The 17,572-nt window shown below is 42.5% G+C and overlaps 1 protein-coding gene across 4 annotated transcripts in view; it reads right to left on the bottom strand.

Moving 5' to 3' along the window:
- Positions 1 to 4,226: 4,226 nt before the first annotated feature.
- LOC123375702 (rho GTPase-activating protein 7-like) overlaps positions 4,227 to 17,572 on the bottom strand; it is a 149,512-nt gene continuing 136,166 nt past the window's right edge. For all 4 annotated transcript variants that reach the window (XM_045026860.1, XM_045026863.1, XM_045026861.1 and 1 more), the window contains 6 exons: positions 15,990 to 16,206; positions 13,170 to 13,284; positions 9,947 to 10,159; positions 8,476 to 8,693; positions 7,086 to 7,259; positions 4,227 to 4,931 (listed from right to left, as the gene is read on the bottom strand). In XM_045026860.1, coding sequence (XP_044882795.1) covers positions 4,814 to 4,931; positions 7,086 to 7,259; positions 8,476 to 8,693; positions 9,947 to 10,159; positions 13,170 to 13,284; positions 15,990 to 16,206 — 1,055 coding nt within the window. In that variant the 3' untranslated portion in view covers positions 4,227 to 4,813. The remainder of the gene's footprint in view (positions 4,932 to 7,085; positions 7,260 to 8,475; positions 8,694 to 9,946; positions 10,160 to 13,169; positions 13,285 to 15,989; positions 16,207 to 17,572) is intronic.

Below are 17,572 nucleotides of genomic sequence, written 5' to 3'. Positions count from 1 at the left end.
TACTATCGAGCTTAAGTAGTTTCACCCATCGCTTGTCTTAAATTCATTCTCACTTATCAGCACCTAGAAAGAAGACAGTTAAAACACTGTTTCTAATACTTACATAGGGTACAGGGATGTGGCAAAGCCTCCATAAATTACCAGCAGTTGGCACATCTATGTTCTGCATCTACAGCTGTGCCAGTGAAGTCAAAGGTTTTTTTTTTAACTATTGTAAACCAGAAATAGAGTAAATAAAGCACCTGCTTATACTGCAGCATCGCATACATCCAGCCAAACAAAAAGTTTCCGCTCAGGGCATTTAAAATCATTAGCTGCTACTGTACAACACTAGCCTCTCTCACTTTTCATTGTAAATGTGGTACACTGGACTTCAAAAAAAATCGCTCTGTAATATGTAAGCTTTAGAAAGTCATTTGCTGTTACAATATTCAGTATGGCATCCCTGACCATATATTGCTATATTTTTACATGCATTGTCATTGTTTATGCTTACATCAAAATGTTTAGATGGTTGGGTTGCTTTGTTTTTCTTAAAAAGCTGCATTAGCATTTAGCAGAGGATGCAGTGTTCTGGAGGTAGATTTAGACCCAAAGTTGTGCAAAATTATCTCCAAGCCTGGCTCCAGGTTTAGCTGTGTGACTTGTTAGCAGCTAGTAACAGAGCTTTTACATTTTTAATCTCCAGCTCAGGAAAACTTGTCACCACCTAAAGTTAATCTGGCAGCATTACTATGAGCATGTGGAGCCTAGCATCTAGTTTTCAGTGGAGTTTAAGAGCAAAGTGGCATTATTGTGGGTGCTGGTAAGTCTGCTAACATGTGCTCTCTCCATAATACCTAAGAACGGCTATTCAGGGTCAGCCCAGTGGTCCATCGAGCCCAGCAGCCTGTCTTCTGACAGTGTCCAGTGCGTCAGAGGGCCTGACTAGAACAAGCAAGCATTGAGTGACCATCTAACACTCAGCTTGTGGCAAAAAGAGGCTAGGGAACATGCCACTGATGGACCTATTCTCCATGAACGTAGCTTGTTCTTCCTTTGAACCCTGTTAGTATTGTTTTGGCCAAAACAATACTAAGGTCCATAGATTGACGCTGAGTCATGTGAAGACTAACTTGCTTTTCTTTGTTTTAAACCTGCTGCCTAGTGAGGGCCCCCTGGTTTTTGTGTTATGTGAAGGAATAAATAACTTCCCTTTCTCCACACCATTCATGGTTTCATAGACCTTCAGCGTATGTGCTTTGTAGTTGTCTGTTTTCTATACTGAACAGTCCCACTCTTTTTAATCTCTCCTCCTAGGAAGCTGTTCCATACCCCTAATTGTTTTTGTTGCCTTGCTCTGTACCGCTCTCTTTCTTTGCAATGAGGTGACCAGCCCTGCATGCAGTATTCAAGATGTGGGCATGCCATAAATTGATTATAGTGGCATTATCTAGTCCTTGCCTCATGATGCCTAACATTGAAAACAGCTAATGGTGACCAATCCAGCCAAGGTCTTTTTTCTTGAGTGGTAACAGCTAATGTTGTTTGTATAGATGGGCTTATGGTTCCCAATGTGCATTACTTTGAATTTCATCTTCCATTTTTGTTGTGCAGCTCAGTAATGCTTCACTGCCGCCTCATCATTCATGTTGGAATGGTCCCCATCTAGATCCCGGGGGAGGGGGCACCATGCTTTACCTTGCTCCCTTCTGAAAATTAGCCATTTATTCCTACCCTTTGGTTCTGTGTTTTAACCAGTTACTGATTCACGAGGGGCTCTTCCCTCTTTTCCCATGACAGGTTTTTTTGGTAAAGGACCTTGTTCAAGTATTTTATCAATTGTCTCACCCTCAAAGAATTTCAGTAGATTGGGGAGGTATGATTTCCTGTTACAAAAGCCCTGTTGACTCTTCCGTAACATCTTTTGTATCTGCTAATTCTGGTCTTTACTATAGTTTCACTCAGTTTGCCTGGTACTGAAGTTACTCTTACCAGCCTGTAATTGCCTGGATCACAACTGCAGCCTTTAAAAAAAAAAAAAAAAAAAAAAAGGGTGTCACATTAGCTAGCCTCTAGTCAGCTAGTACAGAAGTTGATTGAAGTAGGGTACATATTACCCTTAGCACTTTCTTATTTGCGTTCCTTCCCAACACTTAGGAATAAGTCAGCAGAAAGCATTCAGCTGTTTAATTTATCACTTTGTTCCATAAACCACCTCTGTTGCCTCCTCAATCTGGGATAGCTTGCATTGTCACCTAAAACTAATACACCTCTACCATGATAGCCCTCCCTGAGGGAGGGATAGATTAGTGGTTTGAGAATTGGCCTGCTAAACCCAGGATTGTGAGTTCCATCTTTGAGGGGCCATTTAGGGATCTGGGGAGTGCTGCTTTACTGCATTATATTGGGGTAGAGGTGTAGCTCACATCTGCTGCAGTAAAGGCTGAGTCAAAGAATTCACTTAGCTTCTTGACAATAGCTTGCTCTTGCTTGAGTGTTCCTTTAACACCTTGGTCCTTCCCCATTCCTGATTCTGCTGTTCTTAAACTTATTTTTGCTGTGTGTGTGTCTTGTTCTTCAAATTCTTCTTTTGACTTGCTTGAGTTTATGTTCCTGTCAGTTCTCCGCAGTAGGATTTGACTTTCACGGATTTTTACTTTGTTGGTCCAGTTTTTTTTCTTTTTCCCCATTTGGGACCTTCATTATGGTGTGTTTGAAGTGTTTCCATGTCACTTGCACATGTTTCACTCCTGTGGCTGTACCTTTTAATTTATAGTGAACTAGCTTCCTTATTTTTTCTGTAATTCCCTTTTCTAAAGTTAAATGCTACTGTAGTGGGCTTGTGTGTGTCCCCTGCTACCCTCCCCTCTCCCAATGTTGTTAAGTTTATATTATGGTTGCTATCAGCAAGTCTTTCAGCTCTAGTCACCTCTCTGCCAAACATTCTCCACTTAGGACTAAATCAACATTTGCTTCTCTCCTTCTGGGTTCCAGAACGAGCTGCTCAGGGACGCAATCATTTGCGGCATCATAAAACTCTTTGCTTCCCCTCCTGAGGCAATCAGTCAATGTAGGGATAGTTGAAATCTTCCATTTTTACTCAATTTTCTATTTTTATAACCTTTCTCCCAGACCATTTCACAATCACCATCTTGGACAGGCAGGAGATAAGAATATAGCAGTAGGAATATATTATTGAAGCATAGAATTTTATATCCATAAACAGTCTGTTACAATAAAAACCATAATGAATTGAAGTGTATTTGCCCTTATTCTTTCTTGCACATCTAGTACCACTATGCCCTCATCCATCAGCACTACCTCATCTCTATATTTTGTACCTTCGTATCACTGTGTCCCATTGATTGTCATCCTTCCCCCCCTGTTTTTGTGATGTCTATTATATCACTATCCTCATTCAATACCGGACACTCACGTTCACTTATCTTAGTATTTACACTTTCACCATTGGGATACAAGCAGGCACTGATTAGCTATCGGTCATTATGTGATGTAATTGAGTAGGACTCTCTTTCATTTGTCTCTTCAGTTCCTACTTGTGCTTTACCGCTCTAGTTATGTTCAACCACACTAGCTCAGAGCCACTGATTGCTATGCCTACTGTCCAGGTGTCCCAGCTCTTATGTAGCACTCAGAAATCTATTGGTGACACACTGTTCAGAACTTCTACTTGCTGTTGGTGAGACACCGATAACCCTCACATCACCATCAGTGTAAGGATGCAGCATTGCTACTTTGCATGGCATACACCTAAGCAACTCAAAATCACACCTGCAACTATGAATGAGTTCCAAGACATCATAAATCAAGAGCAAGTTAGTTTTACAAGAACTACTAACAAAGAAAAGACTGAACATTCCATGCGCCGCCCCCCCACCACCACCCAGAGCTGTGTAAAACATTTAACCCTAGGAGCAGCACCTTAATTATCTGTGTACACACACTTTTTGGCTTCCATGATGAGCAGCTTAAAGCTACGCAGGGAATGTTTAACCACAATTGTAGTTCAGAAGACAAGCATAGTGCCTATGACTGAGCTCAAGTAATTGAAGTTGCAGGTTACATTCAAAAACCAGTTTCTGCTAGTCCAGTCACATATTTCTGCTTAGAATTTAGCTTGGTTAGGTTGACTTATGGCCCTTATTTAACAATTGAAATGTATTCCTAAAGCTTTACCAACTGTCAAATGCAGGAACTCTACCCATAACAAACAACCACCCCCACCAGATTTGGATTTTTATTATGTAAAAAGGTAATATCAAGAGTTAACAACACATGCTAAAGTATTTAGCTCCCTCTAGTGAGAGGCGTAGGTTTTCAGCCCTATTTTCAACTGTAAAGAGGTTAAAATTAACTTCACATCTCCACCACCTTATTCAATAAAAAGAAAATTCAAGAGACATAATACTCTAGAATGCATAAAAGTCTACATCTTATAAAATACTTAATGCGTATTTGGAAAAATACCATGTTTTTAGTTTAATAACTTACTTTATAACTAATTTTGAACCAGCATATTTAGTCTTTCCTGGATGTAACAATTGCATTTTATAACTTCGTATATATACATACACACATTTGACCTTTTAGCTATCTCTGTGCAGCCAGTTCAAGAACAGCTTCCTGAAACTGGAAAAAAAAGCAGCTTTATAAAATTACTATTTTACATTACATTTATATGCCATTACAAATTACTTTTTGGTTTATTAGTTTTAAAATATAGGCAAGTCTATTGAGTCTATAGCTTTTAAAATGATAGCAGAGGAGCAGTTCATGCCTCAGCAGCAGCCTCTGTTGAGAACCAGGTGCTTTAGATTTTCATTTCCTGTGTGTCATTCCTGAGAGGTTTGAAGGAGTCTTTTATCCTCATCAGTTCTGCAGCACACATATGACCAAAAACTCTGTTGTACCATTCTGTTGTTCGTCCCCTGTAAACCAAGAAGTCGATATATTAGCAGCCCTTAAAAGATATTTAAACAGGACTAAGCAATTCATTTTCTTTCTGTCCACTACATTCTTAATTTGTAAGCTCATACACACCTAATTAGTATTAGTATTGCCTACATGCCCCCACCCTCACTCGTGTGTATACGTGTACGTACAAAAGGCCAACTCCTCCCTGTAAGATAGCCTAATGAGTAGTTTGGCTAGGTCTGGGAAAGAGGAGGATTTAATGCAAAAATGCATTAATTCCAGTGGAGAAACAGTGGAAGAGGTTCATTTTCTTATCACACCTAGGTTATAGAATTTTTGACTGGTCATCTTGGTGTTAGCGATTAATGACATTTTCCTAACTGCTGCAAATCTCTTCCCAGTGGGTGTTGGGGGCACATCCATCAAAAATCTTCCAAATGAGCCACTGCAGCCATTCCCCAACAGAGTCCCACTTGTTTTTCTGTTCATTGACAATGGTGACTATTTCACAGCTTGATGCAGACTGTTTAGCCAAAGTGGTGCCACTTTGCTTGGGACTCTTGCTACATTTTGTTTCAAAACCCAAAGGGGCAATGGTTTGAGCATTGGCCTACTAAACCCAAGGTTGTGAGTTCAATCCTTGAGGGGGCCATTTAGAGAACTGGAGTAAAAATAAAAAAAATAAAAATCTGGGGATTTGTCCTGCTTTGAGCAGGGATTGGACTAGATGATCTGCTGAGGTCCCTTCCAACCCTGAGATTTTATGATTCTAATTCAAGTCCATTGGACATTTCACAGTGTTCTCAAAGTTGGCTCACATTTCTGGGAGTTTTCCAGAGCTCAGACAGGAGGTGAGTCATGCACAGAGGTAAAGCACACACAAAAAAAAGAGAGACTACAGTATAACACTGTGCCTCAAATGTTTTTAAAATTGAGACATGCAATTTAAAGCTGACCCTTCCATCTCCCCAGCAAGACCATCGCTTACAGAATAAGTCACATCTCTTGGCAGCATTGAGGTTACTAGAATTCACTGTTCTTGGGCAGAATATGTTGTGTATGAGTGAAATCTAACTTTCCTCCAACATCATAGGACTTGACTCTCTTCCACCAGCTTATTTATTCTGAAACACCATGGAGAAAAAAAAATCCCTCTCTACATAATACCCCATTAGCCTGCCTTTGATTAAACTGTGTGCTTGTCCCGCTCTACAGGTCAGGAGCAAGGCATATCCTGCAGAACAACTACTCTGTGCATGATTGAAGCTCCCACTTCATCGGTTTTGCATGTGCCCCAAGATTTTAGAATATTGGGGGTTAACTTGTACCTGTTTGTTGTTTTAGGGAGACAGATTAATAAGAGTCATCTTGGTTTATAGAAATCTAGCTAACATGCAGCCCCCATCATCACTCACGAGAACGGCTTCGCCAGCAGAGAATGTGAAGCAATCATCTTTCCCAGCTTCTAGATATTCAGCACTGGATTATACCAGTTGCTTGCCATTTTTCTACCTCTCTCCCCATAAGCCCACACAGATCATTGCAGCCACAAATAGGCCAGAACTATTATAAATAGCTCTGTAACAGCACATAATAACACTGTAAGACAGCTTCGGACAGGATGTGATGAATAGTTCTAGTACTCACTGTGTTTGAGGCAATTAATATAAAATTCATAGTAAAAAAAGTCTCAGTAAAAGATTATGTGGGATTTTAACTACCATCTGTCCCAATACCAAAATAGCTTTGTTGTTGATACTCTGGGGGGACAGAATACTTCTCTACAGTGAGCACAAACTCAAACCTGTAGTAGACAACCCACTTGTAAGACACAAAATAAATCAACAGGCACTTCTTATCCAAAGACTTCAAAGCGTTTTTACACAGGTGAGGAAGTAGCATTATCCTCATGTCACAAGGGGGAACTTTTACAAGGAAGAGAGATTAAGTGGTTGCCCTAGATCATCCAGCAAGTTAGTGGTAGACCCAGGAATCGAACCCAGACCCCAGCCTCATGCCCTCTCCGCTTGAATGCTAAGTATTATTTTATGTTAATTTCCTCTGTTACTGTAGAATACGTGTGACAGAACATATTGGTGGCTGGAAAGCTGTGCTCAGGACCCAGCAGCACCATAGGGCTAAGGTAAAGAAGCATAAACTAAAAATACCTCGTGTCTGTCCGGCAGACGTGAGTCACTTTGGATTTCTGGGAGCCAACTGGTTCTATGAGATACTGACACAAAAGGACATGGGCCAAAATCCCATGCAGAGTAGCTCCTTCACTGTCAACTGAGGTAGCTGCCAAAATACAGGTGCCACTTTGGGGATCAGTCCTCCAAGTCCTAGAACAAAGAAGGGCATTTTTAGGATGTTTTACACAGATGTTTTTAAATTGCTGGACAATCTGATGTTCTGCCTGTGGCATAAAGCAATATTCTGATGGGCAGACACCAAATCAGTTAATGCACAAAATGAATAAAAATCTTTTCCATGCCTCAATCCATATGGAGGACGCTTACAAATCCTGCCATAAACGATTATTATTTGTGTTGCACTAGCACCTACAGGTCATGGATGAGGGTTCCTTTGTCCTAGGCACTGTTCAAATGCATAATAAAGACAGCCCCTGCCCAGAACAGTTTACAATCCATATAGAAGAGACATATGGAGGAGCTAACTAAGCCCTGGTGTACACTATACACTTACGTCAGTATAACTACATTTTCCACAGCCCTGAACTACATAGTTATAACTGACCTAACCCCCTGTATAGACAGCGCTATGTCGATGGGAGGGCTCCTGTCAAAATAACTACCGCCTCTCTGGGAGGTGGATTACGTACACCAACAGGAAAAGCGTAGGTAGCATCTTCACTCAGCGCTACAGCTGCACTGGGGCAACACTGTAAGTGTAGACAAGCCCTAAGGGTCCCAGTGCTGCAACCAGATTCCTGCACCCACATGAAACCACACTGCACATGAGCACAACGATCTGCTCAAGTGGATCCAGCGGCTTAAATCACCTGAGCAGATCTGGGAAAAACCCCAATCAATCCACAGCTCCCACCTATACCTTCTTAGGAAGAAAGAGTGATAAAACAGGATCTAGTCATTGTCATACTGGGCTACAATTTACATTTTTCCCAGACGCAAACCAAGGATTCTCACTCTGGGGGATAATACAGCTACAACAACAAACGTTTGTGCTGTAATTTTTAGAAGAAAAGAGGCAGGAATGTGGCAACTATTTCTGAATCTCGTCAGTGTAAGCCTCCTACTGAGTCTGTAAGCTCTTTGGGGGGAAGACTTATTTTTATATGTGGCACATTGCCTGGCAAATGGGGCTGAGGGTTCTAGGCATTACTGCAATACACACTGTGTCACAGTAATGGACAATCAGATCAGTGGTTACACAGTAGGTATCCAGAAATAGAGAAATGCACCCCTCTTTGATTGACATGGAACTGGAACAACCCAGCATAAAATGCTGGGAAGCAACACGCAGTTGGGCTATAAATTGTGTTTGGGAAACCAATGAGAAGTCACAGCAGTTCCTTACCTCAAAACCACATAATCCCGCGGCAGGAGGGGTGACATGCTTTCTGTTGTATAGTGATAAACATCTGTTTCATCATCCCAGGTCTCCAGGATTTTAGCCTGCTGCAAACTTGGGTCCCACAGATGCTGCTCTGTCAGTATGCGTTGAAGGATTACTTTAGGAGCAGCATTGATTTCAGTGGATGCCTTCCATAACCGGACGTGGTAGTTATCTTCCACCTTAGAAAACAGGTGATGGACACTAGTAGTCTACTAGGAGTACTCAAAGAGCTTGGCTTGTTTAGCCTAACCAAAAGAAGGCTGAGGGGGGGGATATGATTGCTCTTTAACAGAGGGATAAATATCAGGGAGGGAGAGGAATTATTTAAGCTTAGTACCAATGTGGACACAAGAACAAATGGATATAAACTGGACACTAGGAAGTTTAGACTTGAAATTAGATGAAGGTTTCTAACCATTAGAGGAGTGAAGTTCTGGAACAGCCTTCCAAGGGGAGTAGTGGTGGCAAAAGATATATCTGGCTTCAAGACTAAGCCTGATAAGTTTATGGAGGGGATAGTATGATGGGATAGACTAATTTTGACAATTTATTGATCTTTGATTATTAGCAGGTGCCCAATGGTCTGTGATGGGATGTTAGATGGGGTGGGATCTGAGTTATACAGAGATTTCTTTCCTGAGTGCTGGCTGGTGAGCCTTGCCCACATGCTCAGGGTTTAACTGATCTCTATATTTGGGGTCGGGAATGAATTTTCCTCCAGGGCAGATTGGCAGAGGCCCTGGAGGTTTTTCACCTTCCTCTGCAGCGTGGGGCACGGGTCACTTGCTGGAGGATTCTCTGCACCTTGAGGTCTTTAAAACACGATTTGAAGACTTCAATAACTCAGACATAGGTTAGGGGGTTGTTAAGGAGTGGGTAGGTGAGATTCTGTGGCCTGCGTTGTGCAGGAGGTCAGACTAGATGATCATAATGGTCCCTTCTGATCTTAAAGTCTATGGAGGAGTATATTTAGTGATCCATTCCCCCTTCCACCACTAACCTAGACAGCCTTTCACCAAGGTGTGTGTGTTGCAGACGAATGGTTCTAGGAGCCAAAAAGTGTAGTAAAGGGGACTTTATAATATGAATAAACTGCCCAGTCAGCATGGATCATGAGTACTCATGTTTCTGGTATCTACAATGAAGGCCCTCCCTTGCCTTTTTCCTACAAGATAGGTATCTTGCCCAGATAATGGTGTGCTGTAGGTGAAGGTGTGCAAGTCACAAGTGGGCAGCTCAACTTTGATTAATGCTAGATATAGATTACAAATAAAAAGGCACCAGGGAGTTGCCGCTAGCTCAAAAAGGGCTCTGGGGCAGTTGCTGAATTGATGTTAGGCAGAAACACAGCTAGTTTCAGCGCCTCCGCAAGCTCAGAAAGGTGCGTGATTATTAAGTGCCATCTTTGCTAACACCCCAGCATCAGATTTACCTTTTTATTCGCCAATTCCACACGTTCCAAGTTTGAACAAGTAACCCAGCTCTTGAACTTTTCTTTGGCATCTCGCAGCAAGTCCTGCATGGAGTTCTCAAGGGAAACCAGCATGGAGTGCCTCATTGAGGTGGTCTGATTAGAAGCCTTTTCACTCAGGCCATTCTGTTCATATAAGTCATCACAACACTGATCCAGGCAATAGTCGGGCATCTGCAATGGGAGGGGATGTTGGATTCTAAACACAGTCCCATCACGTTTATTCTTACACTGGGAGAAAAATCTGCTAGGATAATGATCCTTAAGTGAATGTGAACTCACTATTGAAGACTCTTCATGTAAACGTTACAAGCACAAAAGCAAGTGCCAACAAATATTCTAAACTGTTCCTTGAAAGAGCTGGACTTGCTAATGCGGCGAGACTGTGAATGAATGATCAGCAATCAGGAGCAGCCCAACACATTTTATAGCACTAGATGTGAAAATAAAAACCACTGCCCTAAGAAATGGGAAAGCTAGTTTAAGGAATGACGTCCTCTCTCAGCAGCTGGAGCACTGCAGTGGGATTCCTACATTGAACTCCTGGCTCTTCCACCACTTCAGTGTGCAATGTGGGGCTAGTCGCTTCACACCCATCTGTACAACTGGAAAACGTACTTACCTAACTGGAGTGTTGAGGCTTTAACTATAACGTCTTATGCCAGGAAATCAAATGACTAAGTCCCATTAAAAGTGTATCTGCCTATAAATGTGTTTGAAAACTACACTCATTAAACCCCAACACCTCTAGGAAGATTTTATATTAATTCTGCAGAGACAGTAACTGAGGTAAAGGCGCATGACTTGCTCTTCCTTGGGTTAGGCTATCTAGATCAATTTCATACGAAAGCCACAGCCTCAGATGTTCCAGATAGTGAGGTTACAGCATTTTCTGGCTCATACCGAGAGATGGAGTGGTTCAGACAGGAATTTCCATTTCTCAGCAGCAGTTCCTGGCTTATGGACAAGGGAGAAATGACTGATCGGAGACGAGATACACTATCTCCTTTGCATGTACATGACTTGCCTGACCTTACAGAGCGTGCCTGGGGAGCTGCTTACATCTTTTATACTATGGAGACAGCCATCACACTGATTATTGTGGGGGCCGTTGGCTGCATAGGAAGGAGGTCACGCCTGCCTACTAGGGAGAGTATACACCCCAAGGTCTCATTAAAAAGCACAAGACAGACTTAATGGGCTGAGAATTCTTTTCTGATAAGGGAGCCTCTCCCCCACTGAGAATGTCTTACCAGTCTGAGAGAAGCTGTGATAACATATGGTTAATGGAAGAGTGCAGGGTTGCGGGTATGCTTGCATAGGAAGAACAGAGCTCTTCTCCAGAGCAAACACCACATGACACTTCATTAGTGTTCTGCTCTAGCACCTTCCATCTGAGTCTCCCAAGCTGCCTTGCAAATAATGACCAAGCCTCTCAGCAAGGGAGCTATTATCCGCACCTTACAGACTAAATGATTAAAGGCTCCTCAGTGGCAGTGACACCACTGCAAACCTGTCACAGGCACATCCTGCACCAGTGCAAAAAGGGGCTTGCTTGAGTGGGGCTTATCAGGATATGGCCCATCTGACACTGGCAGAGTGCATCTACATTGAGGGTTTGCATCTGTAGCTACCCCAGCCCAGGCCTACGTGACTTGCTCTATGTGACACAGCCAGAGGCAAAGCTGGGAACAAAACCCTTTAATTTATCTTCGTTATGCACCAGAGCCTGTTGCAGGAGGTGATGGCTCTTCTTTTCCACCCTATTCTTTGGGGCTTCCCCCCCGCCATCCCTTTTCTATTCCCCCTCTTCACGCTGCACCATTTCTTTCCTGTGCTCACTCTTCAAATACAGGCCAACACTGAACATGGTATGCCTAAGCCCAGGGAGGAGGCTGGAGGGATTGGAACATCACACCCTCCTTGCCAGTGAAGGTATTTTGGAAAGCTCCTCTGGCCCTCCCTGAAGTTGAAGTTTTTCCAAGGGGCCATTTCAGCACCAAGGTAGAAGGGACAGCCTGGCACCAATTAACAGACATGTGAATGTTGCCAAGGGGAGTGGTAGAAGTGCCTGGATGCCAGACTGATTCTTGATCCTTATCCAGCTCTTGCCTCAACGGCATAACTGCAGACTCCCACGTGCAGGCCAGTTAGCCTGCTGGAGGGAGCTAACCAGCTGCCAGCGAGGCTGCTGTGCAATCTTCACAGGAAAAGGAAAAATGAGGGAGGAGAGGATGCAATTAGCTGCCTTCCCCCAGGGCTCCCAGCGAGGGGGAACACGCACATCTCCCCTTGTGAAGGATGTTTTAAATCACTCTGGGATGGCGAGCTCCCTTTGTTACACGCTTATCATTAGAGCCCTGCATCCCACAGATAGACGGGTCCGGCCACTGCCTACACGTAGGCTACACTCAGCTCAGGGTTGTAGAGATACCCTACCCGAGTCAGTCAAATGTTGGATATAGAGGATTCCTGGAGGCATACGCCTGTGGGGTAAGCATTGCCAGGTGAGGTTGCCAAGTTATTTCTATCTCTAACTGGTAATACATATAGAAATGCTGTCCTAAGCCAAGCTAGATGGAAAAAACAACTGCACAGAAATGGGACATTTTAAATAAACTGAGTTGGGTTTTTAAAAGAATCCTGGTTCTGAGTTCTCAGTACAGTGGGGCTAAACCAAACCCCAAACCCCACCTTAACCTCTGTGGCTCAGGCCCACCTCCCACACAGATATATCCAGAGCCTCAGGACTGGGTTTAGCACAGAAAGAAGGAAATGGATGGCAAAATGTGATCCTGTACAGCAGATACGATGACCTCTGCAACAGAATTCTCCCTGTATTATGGTCAGTAGGACACAGATACCACACTAAAGTGATAGGAATTGCAAGCAGAGGAAAGAGCAACAGGATAGTGAATCATAACTTAGCCCAGGGGAACTATCATCCTCAGTAAAAACAAGCCTTCAGAGTTTGCTTCAGGGGTTGTTTGGATTATTTTAAACTGTATTCAAGCAACAACAGGAGGACATTTACTCTTGCCATTAGGCAGCAAAGAACTTGCAGGCATGTCCAGTTTAAGTTTCAGGGCTGGAGCATCCTACTGGCATATTCATTTTTCTAATGAGCATGATGGACACTTTCTGTAATGTTGTAACATAGGGGGTGTTATAGGAAGTGACATACCTGGAAGAGTCTGTTGCACTCCATTATCATGTGGGCCAAGCCTTGGGTGGCTGCCAGATTTTCGCTCAAATCTCTCTGGTCTGGTTTTCCCAGGCTGTACTTCCTCTGGCTGGACCTAGAGAGAGGGTTAACAAGGATTTTTTCAAAGGCACAGCAGAGTAAATCAAAAAAGTAAGAGGTGAAACATCAGCAGCAGCAGCAGCCTGGAAGCTCTAGGGAATTTTCTCATTTACTCTGGTGTCTGAATTTCTGTGTTACAGTGAGTTCTGTACACAGACAGCTTCACTAGACGAAGTCTCCTGTCATCACTTTCACATGGACAACATTGTGAAAGCCACAGTAATCGTGAACAATAAGCCGAATAGAAATGTTTCAGAGTGGTAGCCATGTTAGTCTGTATCAGCAAAAACAATGAGTCGTCCTTGTGGCACCACCTTAGAGACTAACAAACTTGTTTGGGCATACGCTTTCATGGGCTACAGCCCACTTCATCAGATGCATTAAGTGAAAAATACAGGAGCAGGTATAAATACATGAAAGTGTGAGGTCAGTCTAATGAGATCAATCAATTAACAGCAGGATACCAATTGATTTATCTCGTTAGACTGATCTCACACTTGATTAAGCAACCCCCATCCTTTCATGTATTTATACCTGCTCCTGTATTTTTCACTTCATGCATCCGATGAAGTGGGTTCTAGCTCATGAAAGCTTATGCCCACATAAATTTGTTAGTCTCCAAGGTGCCACAAGGACTCCTCATTGCTTTTGCATAGAAATGGTAGCCTTGAACCAAATTGCTGAGATACCAAAGAGCACTAGTGCTACTGAGGCTTAACAACATTTTACAAGTAATACGGTCTTTTATTGAACAGTAATTAGAAAGGATTAGCCAAAGAAATTAATGAGCTCTCACTGATGTGTTCAGCATCGAGTTAAGTGTTTAGTTACATCAACAACCTATGTAGGCTGTCTAAAGACTTTTTATAAAATCATCACAATCCACAAAAGTGCTGCCATATTGCTATGTTTTGCTAACTCGTGTTATCAGCATTTTAGGTCTTCCGAGACAATCTTTATATGACACTAGTAACACTCACAATAGCTTTATCTTGGAACATTCCTACTGAAGAACTTTAAAAAGTGCAAGCGATAAGGACCCTTGACTATTCCTTAGAGCCAAGCCTTTTAGAGTATGTCCCTTTGAAGTCTGAATCCTAAGGTAAAACATTAACAACTAATTATCTGAATTTAAGGTTCAAAGCACCCTTGTTTCTAAAATGATTTTAGGCTTCTTGCTGTTGCAATGTAGAGTTAAAAGTAAATCCAGTGGTACAAACCACTAAACTAAGAGTCTCAATCTCCCAAACATTACAGATTGCTTAATTCTGGTCAGGATTTGCAATTGAAAAGCTATCAATCACTCTGCCATATTCCTGGCTCCACTCACATCTTCTCTCACTGTGATCAGCAGTGCTGTCATTGTTTCAGCTTCAGTGTTAGCTCTTCCCAGCAAGAGCTGAGCATCACAGGACTTGTTTTATAGGTAGATATGCATTTTGAGATGCTTTGCGCTTCTTAAAAGCAAATTCTTTACATTTTTCATCTCTATTTACTTTTCTCAGAGAGTGTCATTAAATCTGAAATGCACAAATACCATGCATGTGACATGCTTCCTCACCTAAATGGAACGCAATATCCTTATCATTAGATTGCATAAGATGAAGAAGCATCTGCTTTGACAAGGGCATGATGTTTCTGTCAAAAGAAAACAGCCCTTTCCTGCCTCAAAACAAGTTTATCCACAAGCACAGCCGTACTGTATAGCAAACAAACAGGGCCTTGCCCTGAGGCTAGACTAGATCCTGAATAAGCATTCTCAGAGGTTACTGTACTGGTTCTACCTAGAAGGTCCTTCATCACTGCATGAACTGCCAGTAAACGTTACACAGTTAGGATATTGTTGCTTATTAAAATTAAAATCACTCAGTCCTCCGGCATCCTTATCACCAAAAAGAATTAGTACCTGAGCTGGACACTAGCTGCAGGAGCTTGAATATGCAGCTGGGTTTTTACATGTAAATACTAACAAAAGTTTCGAAGCCCACTTAAATAAATGCTTTCTAGCTACCCATTTCTCTGGAATACAGCCATCTTTATTGCATGTTACCTGAGTGCAAGCAGAATTATAAAAAGCAAACTTTGTCAGGAAGACTATTCTGACCCCTCTCTTCATAAGCACACACCGAATGGGTTTTTTGCTGTCTCCTTTGGCGTAGATATTGGGAGAAACCTAATCTGAGTTTTTTGTAGCAGAATCAGGCTAAGCTAATGCAAATGATACATCTTACCACCTTCAGAATCTTATGCCAGGCATGTGTTAACTAAAACTTTGGGCATCCACAAAGAGTAGAGTTGTCTTAGGGCTTGGCTACACTTGAGAGTTGCAGCGCTGGAGCGCTGCAATTTGCTTGGGTGTAGCGAGTGCAGCGCTGGTGATCCAGCGCTGCTCATCAAGCCCTTAGTGTATGATGCTTTTGAGGGGAGGGGGTGGATTACTGAGATAACTGGGGCCCAGACTACTTAGGGCTTTGAAGAACAGGGCCTTAAAATTGATCTCGTATTTGACAGGGAGCCAGAAGAGCTGAAGGGTGACATAGTCTCATCTCCCCTAAGGACTGAGCTATCACATACGGGACAAATCTGGAGCACTTCCAGATTTTTTAACAGGCAAGGTACATTTTGGCTCATTTTATTTATGCAGTCAACATGGCACAGAAACACACTTATTTAACAGTTCAGCTGTTAGAACAACAATACCTAGATGATGATGAACTCTCTCGCCTTAAAGTATTGAGATGAAACAAGGATGGCGCGAGACAGACTGCAATGTTGGTCGGAGTCATCTGGTTTTCTTCAACAAAAGCAACTACATCTCGGAGAAAGAAGAGAAGAATTTTCAGAGCTTCCCGATTTTCGTCTGGGAGCAGAAGAACGGCAGCCTGGACTGCATGAAACTGTTGATCCTTTGGCAAATCTGAAGATAGAAGAATTAGGAAACTCATGAGAGGGTTTGATAAGATAAAACATTAAATAAAAGAATGAACACACTATCCCCTAAATAGGGCACCAACTCCATACATCAGCTCTCCCATTACTCAGGATCGTAGGACAGTCCTCAGAGATGGCAAAGAGCTAAAAGGCCACCATTCCAGGTGTCGACACACCTATTTGCACCAGTTTAGTAAAGCCAGTTAAATTAAGCCTCCACAAGAGGTTTACATAGTGGCTTATTTCAGCTGGTCTTAAAGCTCTTCGTGATAGACAGGGTATAGCTACACTTAGAGCTGCACAGCGCTGCCGCGGGAGCACTCCTGCAGCAGCGCTTTGAAGTGTGAGTGTGGTTGCAGCACAAGCACATACTCCACCTCCCTGTGGGGATTAGCTTACAGCACTGGGAGCCGCGCTCCCAGCGCTGGGGCAGTGTTTACACTGGCGCTTTGCAGCGCTGTAACTTGCTGCGCTCAGGTGGGTGTTTTTTCACACCCCTGAGCAAGAAAGTTGCAGCGCTATAAAGCGCCAGTGTAGCCAAGCCCTTAAACTGAAATAAGGCTGTTTAAAATCCAGATACGGGCTTGTCTACACCTGGAGTTATTCAAAGACAGTTACTCCTGAATAATTCCCTGTTCAGCCATACTTACTCCAGAAGCAGAGTGCCCACCAGGGTAGGCCTAACAGGAACAGCTGTTTTAATTTAAAAAAGCTATTTTTAATTAAAAAAACAAAACAAAAAAAAACACTTTATCCAAAGATTTGGGATATTATTCCATATTCTACAGACAGGAAATAATAAGCAACTAGGACTAATGTAGTCAAGGCTTTGCCTCAAGGCAGCAGGACGCATGTTCCTCATGTCAAAATAAAGCCATGTAATACAACAAAACTCAAGATTTAATCTTTTTAGAAAGCTTGGGCTTATTTAAAGTTTAAATGCCTTTTTCAGGTTACAGAAAAGACTGTCATTAAAAACCCTTGAGGCACCAACATCACATGCCTCCAGAACAAGTTCTTGCTGCATCTCAAAAATGAATTCAGTTAAAAACAAACAATTGGAGACAACTAATTCAAAGCAATTGCAAATGATGTAGTTTGCCTTATGGTTTATTCTTCTTTCAGACAATGTAGACAGGCTGACAAAACAACTAGAAATCAGCTGGTATTTCCAGTGAAAATGCCATTGCATGAGTGCTGGTCCTGTGGTAAGAAGTACCTGATATCAAGGTGCAGTCTTATTGAAATGAACAAGACTACTTGCATAGTCAGGTGCTCCTCAATGAGAGGAGCAGATTATGCCCTAATTTAATACACAGAAACCACCATTTAAAAATCAAGTCAGAACGCCA

This window comes from Mauremys mutica, chromosome 8, assembly GCF_020497125.1.
Source record: "Mauremys mutica isolate MM-2020 ecotype Southern chromosome 8, ASM2049712v1, whole genome shotgun sequence".
NCBI classification, from domain to species: domain Eukaryota; kingdom Metazoa; phylum Chordata; order Testudines; family Geoemydidae; genus Mauremys; species Mauremys mutica.
Note: the sequence above shows the minus strand (reverse complement) of the source record. Positions and strands in the feature narration are given on the sequence as shown.